At 38.6% G+C, this 15,953-nt stretch overlaps 1 protein-coding gene, 1 non-coding gene and 1 pseudogene across 2 annotated transcripts in view; all 3 read left to right on the forward strand.

Annotated features, from left to right (window-relative positions):
* LOC146598729 (cytosolic phospholipase A2 zeta-like) overlaps positions 1 to 4,821 on the forward strand; it is a 19,479-nt gene extending 14,658 nt beyond the window's left edge. Inside the window, exons 16-20 of the mRNA XM_085299876.1 lie at positions 42 to 149; positions 802 to 996; positions 1,781 to 1,947; positions 2,888 to 3,074; positions 4,459 to 4,821. Coding sequence (XP_085156002.1) covers positions 42 to 149; positions 802 to 996; positions 1,781 to 1,947; positions 2,888 to 3,074; positions 4,459 to 4,676 — 875 coding nt within the window. The 3' untranslated portion in view covers positions 4,677 to 4,821. The remainder of the gene's footprint in view (positions 1 to 41; positions 150 to 801; positions 997 to 1,780; positions 1,948 to 2,887; positions 3,075 to 4,458) is intronic.
* A 1,739-nt stretch (positions 4,822 to 6,560) lies between these two features.
* Positions 6,561 to 15,675, forward strand: LOC146598730 (cytosolic phospholipase A2 epsilon-like; annotated as a pseudogene).
* Positions 10,866 to 10,936, forward strand: TRNAS-ACU (transfer RNA serine (anticodon ACU)). Its single transcript has one exon. It is a non-coding gene; the product is annotated as a tRNA-Ser (tRNA).
* Positions 15,676 to 15,953: the final 278 nt, after the last annotated feature.

Consider the following 15,953-nt stretch of genomic DNA (forward strand, 5'->3'; position numbering starts at 1 on the left):
TTTTTTTAAATTTTTTTTTTTTTTTTTTTTTTTTTTTTCAGGAGTATGGTCAAGTGCGTTTGCTACAAACCTAGAGCAAATTTGGAAAGAGGTGGTTTCCTCAAAAGCTGGCTTTCTGGAATCTCTGAAAGCTGCCATAAAACGCTTCCGTAAAGATTCTTAAAATCATATGAAAAAGCCATGAACTATTCTCTTTATTCCAGCAAGTAGTCTGTTGTCATAGCATGAAAATATGCACCAAAGAAGATATAGGAGGGATTTAAAAGAACTGCCCACTCGTTAGCTAGTTTATTTATAGGAGGTGGTAGTATAAGGTAACACTGATGAGAAGTATAGAGCAATACAACTCATATTCCAAGGATATATTGCTCATGTATGAATGAAAGCTAAAAGTGGCCAATGCTATTGCTATAAATGCTTAAAAAGGCTATGTTTAGTCAACTGTAACAGAGTCAGGAGATTATGTAACAATCCACGTTTTTAACATTTTAAACTTAGATAATACCTATCCATGGTCCCATCAGGCTCAAATCCTGTAATGTCCAAGGTAGAAATATTTTTAGTTTAAATCCATACCACAAACTATGCTGTAACCAAATTTAATCAACTGTTTCTGGATTAGATTTCCACAGGCAAATGACATGTAGAGTCTGAATACCCTTCTTTTTCAAGACATTACTCAATATTACTCTCAAAAAGGCTGCCCCTTTTGTGTCTAAAATCCCAAGTGTTGTAGAGGGGAGAAGGAAAATGATCACTTGATTATGAATTTATCTTGAACCTTGTGTGTTGTTTTTGCAGATGAGATTCATGGACATCAGTATCCAGATACTTCCAACTTTGAGACTCGGATGGTAATGCCAGAAGGAGCTATTTTAAGTTTATTTCAGGATTTCTCTAAGTATCGCTTTACCTCTGGACAAAATGTGAACTACATGAGTGGACTGTACCTTCACAAAGACTACTTGAAAGCCAAGGAATTTGTAGCTTGGAAGGGTAAGTAACACCATATGAGCAGAAACCAAGGGATTCAGGACAGTAAGGAAGAGGTTAGCAGTTGGTAAGAGCACATGGGTGCATCATCTGAGAGGGCTCGTGTGAAATCCTGTTAAAATAGAACAGAATGGCTAGAAAGGGAGGAACTCTTCCAACTGTAACTGATATCTTAAACATATTTTTAGAAAATCAGTCCTTTATCACTAGTGTTGTGGGAGCACTGTATCCATGAATAAGGTAAGAGAAAGCATGAAGGAAAAACACGCTGTTCAAATTCTGGTTTTATTTACTTCTGTGAAACCATATTCATAGTGTTGTCTTCTCTCAAGTGAAAACAGAATTTGAGCATATTTCGAGTGAAAGCACCCTCATCCTATTCATTATTGGAAATCAGCATATGTGAAGGTTGTCTGCTTTTGTTAAAAGTTGGCTTTTTGTTCTTAGAGCATAAATTGATGTTTTAAGTGAGCCTGACTTCCTCTGCAGAGAAGTTGCTTAATATTTCCCTTTTAGTGTGCTAGAATGATGTGAGGATATAATAATAAATGTGTGAGTTACTCAGATACTATCCTATAAATTCCATAAGAATTCTGTTAGGAAACAAACATTACATTGTTTTTATTTTTTTTATTTTTACTTTTTTATTGAACATTCACAATGGAGTTGTCTTAATTCAGTTTGTGATGCAGATATAGGAATGTCATGGTTCTAACATTTGTCGTGAACATATTGCATCATTTCACTTTTGTTCTGGCTTCAGGGAAAGTATTTTGCGTTCTTTCAGGTACACAACTGGATGCACTCCCCAACCATTTAACGCCTATGGAGGATAACCTGTATCTGATAGATGGGAATTTTTCTATCAATTCTCCTTTTCCTTTGGTGCTTCATCAAGAAAGAGATGTAGATGTCATTCTGTCTTTCAATTATTCTTGGGAAGCCCCATTTGAGGTGAGAAACAGCTGAGCAGTTGCACAAAGATGTGTGCTCTATCTGGGATACACAATGTGACAAGGAGAGATTTTTCCTTTCTTTTTTTCTTCTCCCTTCCTCCCCCCCCCCCCCCACCCCCGGCTGTTTGGTGATTTTTGGCAGTTGCAGCTCATTTCTCAATATACAGTCTCTTTATATGAAACTGTTGTGCCATTTCTTTAAAATGCTACCTGAGGGAACATTAAATCAATGTTCTGTGTATTAAGTACTCCAGATGCTGTTAGCAGTTTAAAAATAGATAGAGAGACCATTTCTAAGCAGACTTTTTGTGCCAGTACTATCGCTGCACTTAAATGCATACAAATGACCAAGTCGCATATTATACCATGGCACAAAAATAACATTTTAAAATAACGCTTATCATAACAAATGTTTTTGCATTGCATTACCTATGTAAATGATTGAATCCCTTTCTATCCTAAATTACATTTAGGATAAAACTGTAAATATGCAGATTATTGGCACAATTAGGTGAAGATCCAGTATTCCAGCACAAAGATATCTCTCTCTTGAGCTAAAGAAATGATTTCTGAATCCAGTGGCCAGTAGTGTCAGTGTTAGTAAATTGTTATAAAATGACTATTAGATTTTATTAGAATTGGGTTAGTGGTTGCATTGGCACAGCCAAGGAAAAGGAGTTTATATGTATTGACATTTGTTGTAGTAGTACCTAAAGCATCGGGCCAAGGCTCCACCCTCCTGTGAAGATAACCTCTTCTCAGCTGTCTTGTAAGTCTGGCTATAGCAATTGCAAGACTTTACGGTTTCTGGCACTGAGCACTTTCAGAAATCCAGACTTCATTTGACTCTCTAGAGAACAGAAATTAATAACAATCTTGATTACCTCATTGTAGTCTCTTTCAATACAGAAAAGGACTTTTCTTTCCTCTGAGTTCAGGTGCTCCATAAAACTGAGAAATACTGTGAAGAACGGGAAATCCCCTTTCCACGCATCGCTGTCACCGAGAAAGATGAGCAGAATCCRAAAGAGTGCTATATGTTTATAGATGCTGAGAATCCAAAGGCTCCCATAGTGCTTCATTTCCCACTAGTGAACGACACCTTCCAGGAATGCAAGGCGCCAGGTAAAGGAGCGTGTCTGAGATTGTGTGTGATGCTGCATATTTATCGCCTGTGCAACCACCTGCAGATGCCTAACACTCTGCGGGGGTTGCTTCTCCAGGGGCTACAAAACAAAAGCAGGATTTGTGTTTTTTTTTTTTTTTTTTTAAAAAAAAAAAAAGACTGAGTCTAGAGTGCCAGAATATCTGTATTAGGTACTTAAGAAAATACTTTCTCTGCTACTTAAAGGTATTACGTACATTATGAAGGGCATGGTTTTTAAGACTTGGGGTTTAAACACAAACAATAACAGTGGACTGAACTGCTTATGCGATGGTGAAAATTAAGGTATTTAATAAATAATCATTAAGATGTACAACAAATAGAACAAAAACAGAGCATCTGTGGTTTTGTGGGGTGTATCATGTATAACTTTTTCAAAATGGGCAATCTGTTTTCTTTGGTTGTTTCATAGGTATTATAATCTGTTAAAAGTGAAACTAGACAATTAATGGGACATACAGGGTCACATACTGATAGTACTCACTCAAATTGAGGGGAGGTTTATGCATGATTCCCAAAACTAGTCAGTATCTTAATGATTTTATAAAGATTGTTATTTTTATGGGCAATGCCAGACTGGGAGGAGTTGTGAGCAGCTTGATGAGCAGGGCAGCTAATCAAAATGATTATATCAAGCTGAAGAGACAGTCTAAAATCAACAAGACGACATTCAACAAAGGCCAAGTGCAAAGTAACACAGCTAGGAAGGAGAAAATAAATGCACAGATTCAAAATGTGCTGAAACAGAAGAATAACCTGTGAGATATGGTCGGTCAAAATTGAATGTGGTTCAACATGGTGCTGTTTCAAAATGGCAAACCTCTTATTTGAAGGTGTTGCTGGGAAAGCCATATTTCAACTAAAAAGGAAATTATTTTATTTACTTGACACTGTTGAATTCTGAGCTTGAACTTTTTTTCTGTTCTTTAGGAAAGATACAAAACAAGAGATGAAGACTAGGAATAAAAAGAGGATTAGAATACCTCTAAGGAAAGATTGAAGGAATTGGGCTAATCTGGGCTAAAAATAAATGTGGTGCCATTTCAAACATTGTTGTTTGTATTAGCCTCAGAAATAAAGACCATTTTTAAAGGCTAATTTATCCCCTATGACTAGAGCATATGAAAAAAAATCCATTTAATATCATTTTAAAGCTTGTCTGCCCATGCTAACAAAGAAGCCAAATTTTTTGGTGCCAGTTAATGTCTTTAGTAGCTATACATATTTACCAGTAGCACATATAGATTTATGATAAAGTAGAAATATGCAGAGGAGAGAATATCTGCATTTTCTTATACATATGTTAAAACAAGGAATATTGTCTTCTGCTTTTTCTCTTTGCAGGGGTAGTACGTGAGACGGAAGAAGAGAAATCATCTGGGAAATTTGCTGTCGATGGGGAAACATCTCCTTATTATACCATGAATTTCACTTATCGACCTGCAGAATTTGATCAGCTGCTGGAGCTGTGTCGTTACAACATTGTGAACAATAAGGATGCAATTTTTAAAGCTCTTGCTTTGGGAATGAAAAGAAGAGCACAAAAGAGCAAAGGGGAATAAGGGTCTTTTGCTTGTACTGTGAATGATTGTAGGCTGTTGAGTGAGTGGCACCAGGCAGGAATTTTTGATGCTAAAAGGATCTGAAAGTAGTTGGCAGTTTCTCAAATGCAGGATSTATTAGTAGATTCCAAGATGCTGATTAAATAATGACATGAAAATGTCTCTGTGGATGCCTGATTTATTAAACTTTTGTGCAATATATGAACAAGTGAGATTAAAGCGCAGTGATGGTTTTTAGTCATTCAACGGCATATAGATGTAAACAAATCTCCAGCATGACAGTTGCATGAAGTTAGTTTTCTCTGTATGAAATAGTGTAATGGTGGCACCAAGATGTGGTAGAATAGGTGATAAAGGGGTGTGTATGTATACATAAATATATAATAGTTTTTTGGTGGGATCTTCATTGCATTTATTATACCCACTGGCTGGGTAAACTTAATATAGGTCTATTAACATGTGCTGCAACTATACAGCATTTTGCTATGTAGCCACATGTAAAAAATTGTGTAGTAACTGAAGACCCTATATTCACCATCTTGAAWAGTGGATCTCTCCAACCCAGATGTTATTTGAGTTAACCAGCTAGGGTGTTCTTTGTCAGTGCTTCATGAGTCCCTGTTTTTATGGGAGCTGCTTCCTTGCTGTTGGAGTTCTCAGTCCTGTAGTTGTAATATTCCTTTAGCAAGTTAAAGTGGCCTTGAKTTTCCAAGGCACTGGCCAGCAGGAGATTGTGGAGAAGACCAAACTCACCCCGTTTTGACTGGAGTGCTTTTTAAGTAGTATGTCTTTCTTTTATAAAAATAAAATAGGTTTTAATGGAAAATGCAAGGATTTTTCTCTGCTGCTTTGATGCTTTAAGGAGTTTTTCTGAGGAAGAGTGTACATGGCAAAAATGGTGAAAACTGGACAGAAAATGCTGTTGGAAACACTGCATAAACTGAAAAATGTCTTGTTAATTTCTTTCTGCGGATTAGTGGTTCTTTGTGTTATTTGTAAATGAAGTAGATGCACCATTTTTGGGTCACCTCCCCATAAGGAGGATCATCAAAAGATCTATCTTTACGGCCAAAGAGAAGTTAGGAAATGGAATAAGAAGTCTGTGCTGTGAAGAGCAAGCGATGGCTTGAAAAAAGTTAGGAGAARAAAAGCAGACGGGGCAGATCTGCCACTTGTGCTCTGGCAGTAGTGCCTACACTTGGCAGCGTGCAAAACTGAGGCTTCCAGTATGTCCTTGCAGCGTTCYGAAGTACTGGTGAATCCACTGTTAAGATACCTCAACCACTTAACTGTGGGTTGGGGCTATAGGAAACAGGGRTCTTTTGTGCCCAGTGATCATGAAACTACTTGGTTCATGATTTAACAAATTCAGTGAGATTTCTGAGACCCCATGTAATGCTTTTTATGTCTATTCCCAGTATTGTGTGCTCTTTCTTTCCCCACACTTAGCCTTTAGGCGGCACTCTTTGAGAGGAGAATACAGCAGCCATATCTGCTTGATCTTTTATTCTGGTACTTTTTCCCAAGAAGCTGATTTTTGTTTAGAGGTCTGACACTTCTGCTTACCCAGAGCATCTAATTCAAATGCTTCTCCGTGTGACAAACACTGTATTTTCCCCATGAGATCATGAGAGGAGGATCTGCTAGAAACATGAAAATAATTAGTCTCTGATATCACGGAGACTTCATTAATCATATTTTGGTTGAAGTGGAGCTGAAGTATGATACTCCTTTAACATATAAAGGAAATAGGAATTTTCAAAAATGGATCAGATTCAAAAATGGATTAGTCTGATGTACTGCTCAATAAATTACTTAGAGCAAAATGTCATAATCCATTACATTCGTAATTTCCTGTGGGACTGTAACTGGTTTAGTGGAATCATGGAACAAACTCTATTTCATATGGTAAGTGGCATTTTGGAAATGCTCCTTTTTAAGGGAGAATCACAGACCCATTTGAGTTTATCTAGAAGATTTCCTTAAGTTCTCCTTTTATGGCACCTCTTACACTGGGATAAGACTAAAAGTTAAATTATTCCAGATTAACTGCTTCTTCTTTCACCCTTTTGATGGGTGAAATTTTTTTTAATTCTGAAAGATTTTCATAATTATTTGTGTTAAGACTCAGGTTTCTAATAATTTAAGTTAAAGTAGCACTTTAACTGAAATGTGTTTCAATAAGAGAAGTTTCTTTTGTCTCTACTTTCTCTGTGATCTTCCTTATATAGCAACAAAAATAAGTGAGAAAGTGTGAAGTGTTTTATTTAACTGTCTGCAGTTATACATGAGTTGGCCTCCGTTTTGTGGGCAGAGGAGTTACGGTGGAAACCATTGCAGTTTTATCTCTATTTGTCAAATCAATTTACGTGGGGCTGCCAGAAGAGAGGTGTGAATTTTAAGAGCTCGGGGGCCATAGTCGCAGTAGATGGCTGCAATTGCACTGTCATTTTAGCCCCCCTTCAGTTCACATGAGGGTCCAGACGTATTCATTTGACTGTTGTATGGGGTTACTCAAACCTGACAGTGATGAATAGCTATTTTAATTTTAATAGCTATTTTAATTGGCTATATCTTTCAACACAGAAGTAGCTGCTAGAAGAGCAACTTCTGTTTTGTGACTCATTTTAGAAGCTGGTTGCTGATGCATTACTGCGCTTTATCTCCCACACTCATGGAGACTTCGTACACGTTCATGCAGCTAGAAGAGACGTTCTTGGTCATTCACTCAAGTGCCCTGTAATGCCGGTAAGCTGCTTCTAATGCAATCCTTTTTATTTTCTCACCAGAATCTGCCTCTACCAGGGTAGTTTTTCTTACCCCTTTGGAGTTAGCCTAAGATAAAAATGTTTGATGTCCTCTCCTTTCCCCCTAAACCCCTGCAGCTGTAAGCTATTCATGAGACATCAAACAAGCACATTATTTGTGCTTTTGAAATCAGTGGCAGGTGGAGCTATGAGTCAATTTGTACCTCTCCTTGTCATCTGCCCCAGTTGGCTGGGAAGCAGTGTTCAAGGAACACCTGCTACCCGAGAAGCATATGGACTGGACCATTATAGCTTTGGTTTTTACGAAAACAGACATACCAATGGGATCATCGGCCTATTCACCTTTGGTAAGAGAATCAGCAGCAAGGTGGGAGGATCTCTGCGGCTATTTTCATTGAGGTTAATCAAAAGCAAATGTTTGGGAGATTTTTGCTCTTTAAATGTCAAAGGGGTCTGCACACAGATTTCTTAGTATGAATAACCCATAGATGGCTTTGAGATAGCGAGATGCATTCAGTCTTGCCATGGACAAATAGTAGTGCCCTTTATTATTGCCATGTTGAATCCAAATGAAAACTGAAAACTAAGAATTGTTGAGTTGTAAGCTTCATCACTGGCACCTCTCTTGGTTCCCCTTCCCCAGGATTGGTTCATCCAAACAAATCTGCATGGGAAAACTGGAGTCAGGAGGAGGAATCATGGAAGATCACGTAGTGCTGTAGACAAGGTACTACCTGGAGGACAGCACCTAGGTTGCTGGAGGAGGGCTGCTGGGACATGAGCAATAGCTGTGCTGCCTGGAGCCTTCACCAGTCTTTCCCATTTCTCCCTAAGGTTGAAAGTTATGAGAGTTGTTACTTTTAACGGTTAGTTAAGGGAGTATTTGTTTCTTCTGTGAATGTGTTCTCTAGAGTGGAAAACATTCACTATGACTTGAGGGTTGGGAGAGTGAGGAAGAAGGTGAGTGTGTGGTTAAGATGCTGGACAAGAAACCAGGAGAGCTGGATTTTAGTCCTGATTTTACAGCAACCTCACTACGTGACCTTAATCATATCTCATAACATCCAAGGCTCAACCTTGAAATTGTTTTTTCTTAGCTTTACGGAGACAGATCAGAGAATAAAATGTATTATTCAGTGCATCTCCCTTAAAATAATTCTGAACCATAATTTTTATGAAAAGGAACTGTTGAAAGGTTTTGAAAAGTACTGAACATGTTACACGCTGAATATGTAGCAGCTTACTCCTTTTTCTGAGCGATCATTGGTTTACATGCTAATAAATGAGACAGCTGTAATAAAATAACATTTTTACCATTTTTTTCCCCTGAGTTTGCTGAATCTGTTCCCTAGGTTATTTTTTCCCTCCCTTTTGCCATCCTGCTGTAGTGCAGTGGTGTGGAAGYGGGAGGCTTCCCGCGTTTGCTACATTTGCGAGAGCAGAGCACTCGCCACCCGTAGCTACCCGGAGTAATCGCTGCGGCTGTGTCTGCCTGTGTCGGCTGGGGCACTAGGGAAAGGAGGRTATCCATCCTGTTCTGCAGCGACCTGATGTGGTGTCGCAGGCGGGGGCAGCAGCAGCTACTGCTGGAGGAGGGAGGACGCCTCGCGGTCCCCAGGCCGGCGCCGTGGAAAGTGCTGCGTTGCAGTCTGCTGTGCTCGGTCACGCTGGAGGTTAAAGAGCAAACCCTGTAGTTTGAAGGTAGCTGGATTTCATAGGGGAAATTATTTAGTGACTTTTTAAATGAAAGCTATCTATGTGATATTTTCTACGGCTTCTTGGAAAACTGCATTTTAAMTTAACCTTTATAAACATAGCTAGTTGGCAAACAGAAATCTGGAACCAGATAATTAAAATGGAAATATATTCACCGCATTAATATGAAAATAGCCTACKACTACTTTTTCTAAAAATATTTGTCTTCCTCTTTCCTACGCTATAGGGTAGGCTGCGTTGGTTATGTCCTAATCCTTTACAAATAATTAAGCTTTTTTTCCTCATTGTTCTGCAGGCAGAAGTGCCTCACTTGGGCCGGCTCACTGTAAAAGTTACAAGGATGAGAAACGTCCGTAAAGCAGATCTGTGTAAGTATCACTGGTATTCTCTGTACAATTTATCTCCTCCTCAGTCCCAAACTGCTAGCATGTTTATTGGTTATTAAGAAAACCACTGTCACCTGAACCTAACACTATTATGTAATTGCTACTTGGCTTATAGTACTATCTCATGTTTTTTATGCTGCCGAAGTAGTATCTGTTTTTAAAAATCATTTAGACTCAATTATTCTGATTTAGAAAACAATTTAAAATAGAAATCGCCAAATTCCATATAGAGAAATAAGTCATCCTTCCCTCCACTGCCTGTTTCATATTTCCCATTCCCTAATTCTTCAATGCCCGTTTATCAGACCCTGTGCATTTTCCTTCTGAAAGCAGCATGCCTGTGAAAGATACTAAGAAAAAAAATCAGTGGCTGTGTTTTGATATGCCTGTATTTGTCTCTGTTGCTATTTGGCTCTGGATGACTGGTCCATTATAATTACAATCAGGCCCCCAGACCTCCCAAAACTAAATATTTCATTTTTTTGAAAAGTGAAGTTTCAGAGTGGGATCATATATGAATTTGATTGGAATTTAGCAAATAGTTGAAAACAGAGGTATAAGATCAGAAAAGTCAATGGTTCAGTTCAACATTGACTATTTTGACTTTTGTTAGAGTATTATTTTAGTACTTGTATGTGAAGACTATATAAGAATAACCTTACTAAAGCTACAAAATCAAATACTCAGGGCTTAGAAGAACCCAGAAATAGTCACCTCTGTATTGTGATTAGAGTTAGGTGCAAAAAGGATTTCTTGGATTTCTTGTTCTGTTTTTTTATGAAATTTCAAACATGTTTCTGTTCCACATGAGAAAACCAAGATTACTGTTATTGAATTTCTTTTTAGAAAAAAAAGGCATAAAAATGAGGAAGTTGATGGTCAGAGCTCTCGTCTCTGTTAGGAGAATGATACAACAGGGATGGGAACAAACTTGCAGCCATTTCCAGGTGCTGCCCTTCCCATTAGCTTGTAGCTACTCTAGGAGTGCCAGCTCTCAGTTTCACCACAAATTCTGTTTGGCAATGTGTGGTAAACATTTATATTTTCTCATGAAAATCCCTTTTTTCTCTCTTCTGGTAAAAGAGTATTTTACTTAAAAAAAAAAAAAAAAAAAAAAAGTCAAGTTGATTTATGATCTTTTAGTACATGATTACATGTTGCCTTTTCAGAGGAGCTGAGCCCCACTCACTGCACAGAATGGATAGTGTTTTGGGAAAGAGAAGCTACTCAGTATTTTATTCTTTCCTTGTAGGGTAGTGTGTGACCTGGGAGCTTTATTTGATGCACATGATTCAAAGAATATTGTGTGTTTGGGGGCAGGTTTAGCTCAGCTGGTTAGAGCATGGTACTACTAATGCCAAGGTTGTGGGTTCAATCCCCATATGGGCTATGCTGATGGTTGGACTAGATGATCTGCAGAGGTCCCTTCCAACCTTACCATTCTAGGATATTAAAAGGGATAAAGAGCTTGTTATGAAATGTTTTGGAAGGGGTGAAGTTGAAAAGTCATGTGGTGAAATCAGAGGAGATTTGTCTTTTAAAAAAGCAAAAAAATGTACTCAAATTACTTTCAAAATATAACRCTGTCTTTGCTTAAAGATTGCATATAATAATGTGACTTCAGAGCTTTTTCATAATTTTGCGAAGGGCTTTCATTTGCAGTTCTTAAGAACTGTATGTGTTTAGTTTCTTTCTAAACCACTGTATCAGATAGGCTGWCTGGAAAATGCTCTTGCCTGTTCTTTATATTTCTATTGCTTTGGAAAGAGGATGTCTACTAATTACTCTCCTAGAAAGATGATCACTTCCTTTGCTAAGGTTTTCAGTATTTCTGCTCCGACTGACTCTGGCCTTCCTGAGATAAGCATCATGCAACTGAGAGTGTTTGAAGTATGAATTAAGCCGTGAGTTTGCTCTGAGCTAGCTGTGTGCAAAATTGACTTAACTGAGGCTGCACAATGTTGATAATAGTCAGYGTTACCACCTCTGCCCATAATGATTTGTTTCATCTGCTAAGGTATCTCAAAAGGAGGGCTGAGGGAGGGGAATAGGTAATGCCAGGTTGCTTCCTACTGAGCCTGTTGCTCATTGCATCATCTAACAAGCCTTTCCATTGCTTTGCTCCAGGTCTTTCATCTGCAAAAATTTGAATGGAACTTTTTAGGAAAATAACTTATCTGTGTCTGTGCATACATCACATGGGAACATAAGATAGGCACCACGCGACATATTATAAGCCAGGGTCTTCTAAATGTTTTCTGCTGGCATTTGGATAAAGCTGGAACAGATCAATGAGCCTGGATAGTACAGATTTGTCAGGATCTGACACTGGATGAAATCTGCCTTGCATGTGTGTAAGGTGACTGTTTCTAAAATCTATCCCTCAAATTCTGTACGAAGGGGGCACAAATGGTGGCCATCATTCTTTTCCCAAAGCTTCTGCTTTATATTAAAAAGCAGGTAGCACAACCAGCTGCTTGTTTATTTGCCACAGGTCTACTTCTCAAAGAAGTCACCTAAGATTTYGCACTTAATGAAATGAGCCAGTGAATATGAAAATACTCACTTTCAACTTTACTGTAGTGACGGCTTTTTCCTAGTAACTACATTATCAGATTTGGCCCAATTTTCACAGTCTCTTTCCAAAGCTAAAATATGCTTTACAGCCAAACTGAAAGGATGTTTGACTCTAAATGTTAGTTTCTTCAAGATAAGAATAAAAAAAATTTTCTTATGGAGATTGTCAGAAAAAGATTTGTATCTTCCACTAAATACTGTTTTCCTCYCTGGGGGTGATGTAGGAGCTATCCATGATGCATGTTTTTTTTTGTATGGTATTTCCCAAACTGGCTGTGTTCCCATGCAGGACTCCACGACCAGGAAATGTCTGCAGTAAAGCAATTCAGAGGCTTATTCATTGCCTCTCATATATTATTGATGTGTTACTCTTTTCTCCTCCTCCTGTTCTGTATTCTTACTCTTTCTCCTTGTTTCATCCTGATTTGCCCCTCTTGTACACTTTTCCTTACCCCCTCTTTGCAATTTCAGTCTTCCCTCCCTCTCTTCTTCCCTTCTCTCCGGCAATTTTCCTTTTCTAGCTCAATCTCTTCTCCCACCCCTTGTTTTATGTTTAATCCCCATACTCTACAGATTCTCCTGCATTAGCCCAGATATACTCACCACTTTGTTCCCGTTTTTCTCAAGCATGTTCCTCTCTCCACCTGTTTATCCCCTCTTCCTCTACATCTATGTCCTATTCCTCAACTCCAAAATATATGAACAACAAGGCTTTGCCCCCTACTCCATGATACTCATTTTCCTCTGTCCTTGAGGTGACAGCTGATTGTAAATGATAGAGCAATGGAGAGGCATTACACAAGAGTGGCTAAAAAGGCCCTGTTCATTTTAGATAACTCCACAAAGGAAGTGGGAATAGCAAAATCTTGTGGGAGAGGGTTATTAAAAAACCGTCAGAGTTCCATCAAAGGCAAAAACCTTATCCATTCATTTTCCTTAAAAAAAAGATATCTAATTTACAGAATTGGGAAGAGCTGGAAGTGGAATTTCTACTGGAAAACATGTGAGTAAAGCCTAARTGACCCAGAACTTCTCATCAGAGAAGTTGCCATTTTAGAGAATGATAATGTAGTATTAGGGAAGYGCCTCCATATACCTAGCCTCAGATACTACATCCTTTCCTCCTCTTCCTCTTTTCCTTTTCCATCCTGAATCTGGTGAATTCCCTTGTGATGGAAGTTACTATCGCAGTTACTGTAACATTTCCAGCTCCTGTTAGATGGATGTTCCTTTTGTAACTCAGCCTTAGGAGAGATGATGCAGATCAGGGGAGGTGAGAAGCAGGGAATGTCTCTAGGAGCCATGRGTCTTTGAGGTGGCAGTGAGCAAAAAGCTGAAGTGAAAGATTGACGTGCTGATGGTGCTCAGCATATAGAAAAACTGGGCTCAGAGAAATATTAAGCAAATTATTCACACTGATCATACACTAGCCATTTAATTAAGCCTTTTCTTTTTTGCTTTTCAGTCCAGATGTATCTGAAAACACCATTACTAATGGCGTATTAGTGGTAATCATTTTATTTCCTTTGCTTATGTTCTTAYGGTGCAGAAGAACTGAAGGATGTAGTTAGAAGGAGCATAGGTGTCCCTTAGGCACAGGCTTGTAGTACATGCGAAGTTGGGAGAGTCTTGGGTCAGTACTCTGCCACAGTGCCRGGGAGCTGCCACTGAGGAAATGCCAGTAAACAGGGAAGGAAAACTCAGAAGTGAGTAAATCTAGTGCTGTTGCAAATTTACTACTGGGAAAAGCAGGAATATCAGTCTTGGAGCTGGACATTCTTTTTCTTGCCATCTCCRAAGTACTCTGAGTATACTCTGAGTATAATGCTCTTGTGCTACCTTTCCCTCCTTTGTGCATCACTACTCTTGAGAAGTTTCAGCTTCAGCCCAGAGGTCTTAAGATACAGGCCCATCTGTTTAACTGTTTCGTAGAGCTCGTACATATCCTTCAGCTTACTCTGTTATAGATGAAGGTCAAAAYATGGTCTAGAAGGGGAAAAAAAATCCTTCTGTTAACTGTTGGGGATTTAATTATATTTAAAAGTTGCAGGTCTTATCTTGAGCTATCCTAGCTCCATTGACTACAGTAGTGCTTCCAGCTTTATAGAAGCTGAGAATCAGCCTCTGCAATCTACCTCATATTAGCAGGACATCACGGCCAAGCCTGGTGCATCCACAGGCCCTCTAGATACTCCGTGAGAGTTCTGAACTTCTCTGGGAGCAGTGACCAATGATTTTATTGCTTCTATCTTCCAGTCATGAGAAGTTTCCCATTTGGAAGTAGAAGTGGATGAAGTGAAAATGAAGAGCCTTTTCGCAAGTGAGGGGTTATTGAATTAGATGATTTGTCACTTTTTTTTTTTATGCTATGGAAGGTACAACCAAATCTAGAACCACACGTTATGTGGCTTAAAGGAAACTATGCAGATGCACTGAGGAGAACTCTGAAGCTTGACTGCAATGTTACAGAGCRTAAATGCCTGCATTGAGAACAGAAAGTAAAAGAAGAGGTTTAACTATCAGGACTGAAAGGCTATGATGGGATCTCAAGGGTTATGAAAGCTTCCAGCGGCATCTATTGGTCTAGCAAATACTCTCTGTTTTGGTCTTTACTCAGACTGCATCTGCATTTACACTGGGAAGCACAACTCTTGGTCCAAATTTGTGTTGACTGCATTAAGGTCAAAACTTTGCTCAGGGCATTTTCTGTTGTTATTTTTCAGTGTCAGATGCAGTTAAAGTTTTTCTGTGCTTTGCTTCTTGTTTTTAGGGAGAGGTTTCACTTTCACAGTGAAAGGATCCTATGAAGGAATTTCCTTAGACATTTCCTTAGGTCCTGGCTCCAGCCAGAGAGGCAGCAAAACAGCCCTGTTCCACTACGTCAAGCACAGTCAACCCAGCCTGGAGATGACGCTGCCCAGAGAGAGCTTTCCCTGTGGTGCATATCTTTGTTCATGGGCAGTGATAACAGTTGAAGTAACTTGTGGGAAACATCATGAATTGGCCCTTGTCTGATAGATTTGTACCTATGRACTGTAAACTATTTTTTTTCTTATAATAATTGTTTTTTCACTTTAATCCAGAAAAGCTTGGACAAAAGGGAAAGGGGTGTAAGTAGTCCCCTGACTGTGCCTCTGAATTCCCCRGACTTGCGAGAGAGAGTAACAATAGCGAGAGTGAGTAACCTTTCACAGGAATCACTGTTTAAATGTAAGCTGTACCTATGTGATACCTAGTTTCATATTAAAAATTGTACTGGCTGAATATGCTTAGTTCTGCTGACATTTGAAAATATAACCAGTATTCAAGGAAAGAGTAGTACATTCAGAATCGCTGATTTCTTTAAAAGATGTTTTAACAGAAAATGTAGTGAATGTTGTGTGCAAAAGGATGGACCAAAGATATATCACTAGACTATAGATCTGAATAATTGCTCATACTGTAAAAAATGACCTTTATACACTTTCAACTCCATTTGAAATTTATGGTATTTTCACTCTTGATTTTCAGGGTGAATCTTATGATGTGCAYGTGAGGGAAGAAGATGGGTAAATCTTTTATTTCTTTGAGTGATTGCTTAGGCCAACCCCTATCCTTTCTTAGTAAGCTCTGTAGATGAGGGAAGCTACAACCTAAACTAGTTCTTTATTGCAAGATGATGTAACAAAGATTATAACTGATTTAACAAGACTAAAATATRGAGAACGGTTAACAGATGATTGATATGCTTTTGAATTGGTTGTAGGTTCAGCATAGGATAGGTGGTAGGTAATCATGGGATATAACCAATCATACTACTTCCCCATGTTGATGTCTAAGAACTGCTGTTG

The sequence above is a fragment of the Rhea americana genome, unplaced genomic scaffold (assembly GCF_003343005.1).
Source record: "Rhea americana isolate MKP2758 unplaced genomic scaffold, rheAme1 scaffold_155, whole genome shotgun sequence".
NCBI lineage: Eukaryota > Metazoa > Chordata > Aves > Rheiformes > Rheidae > Rhea > Rhea americana.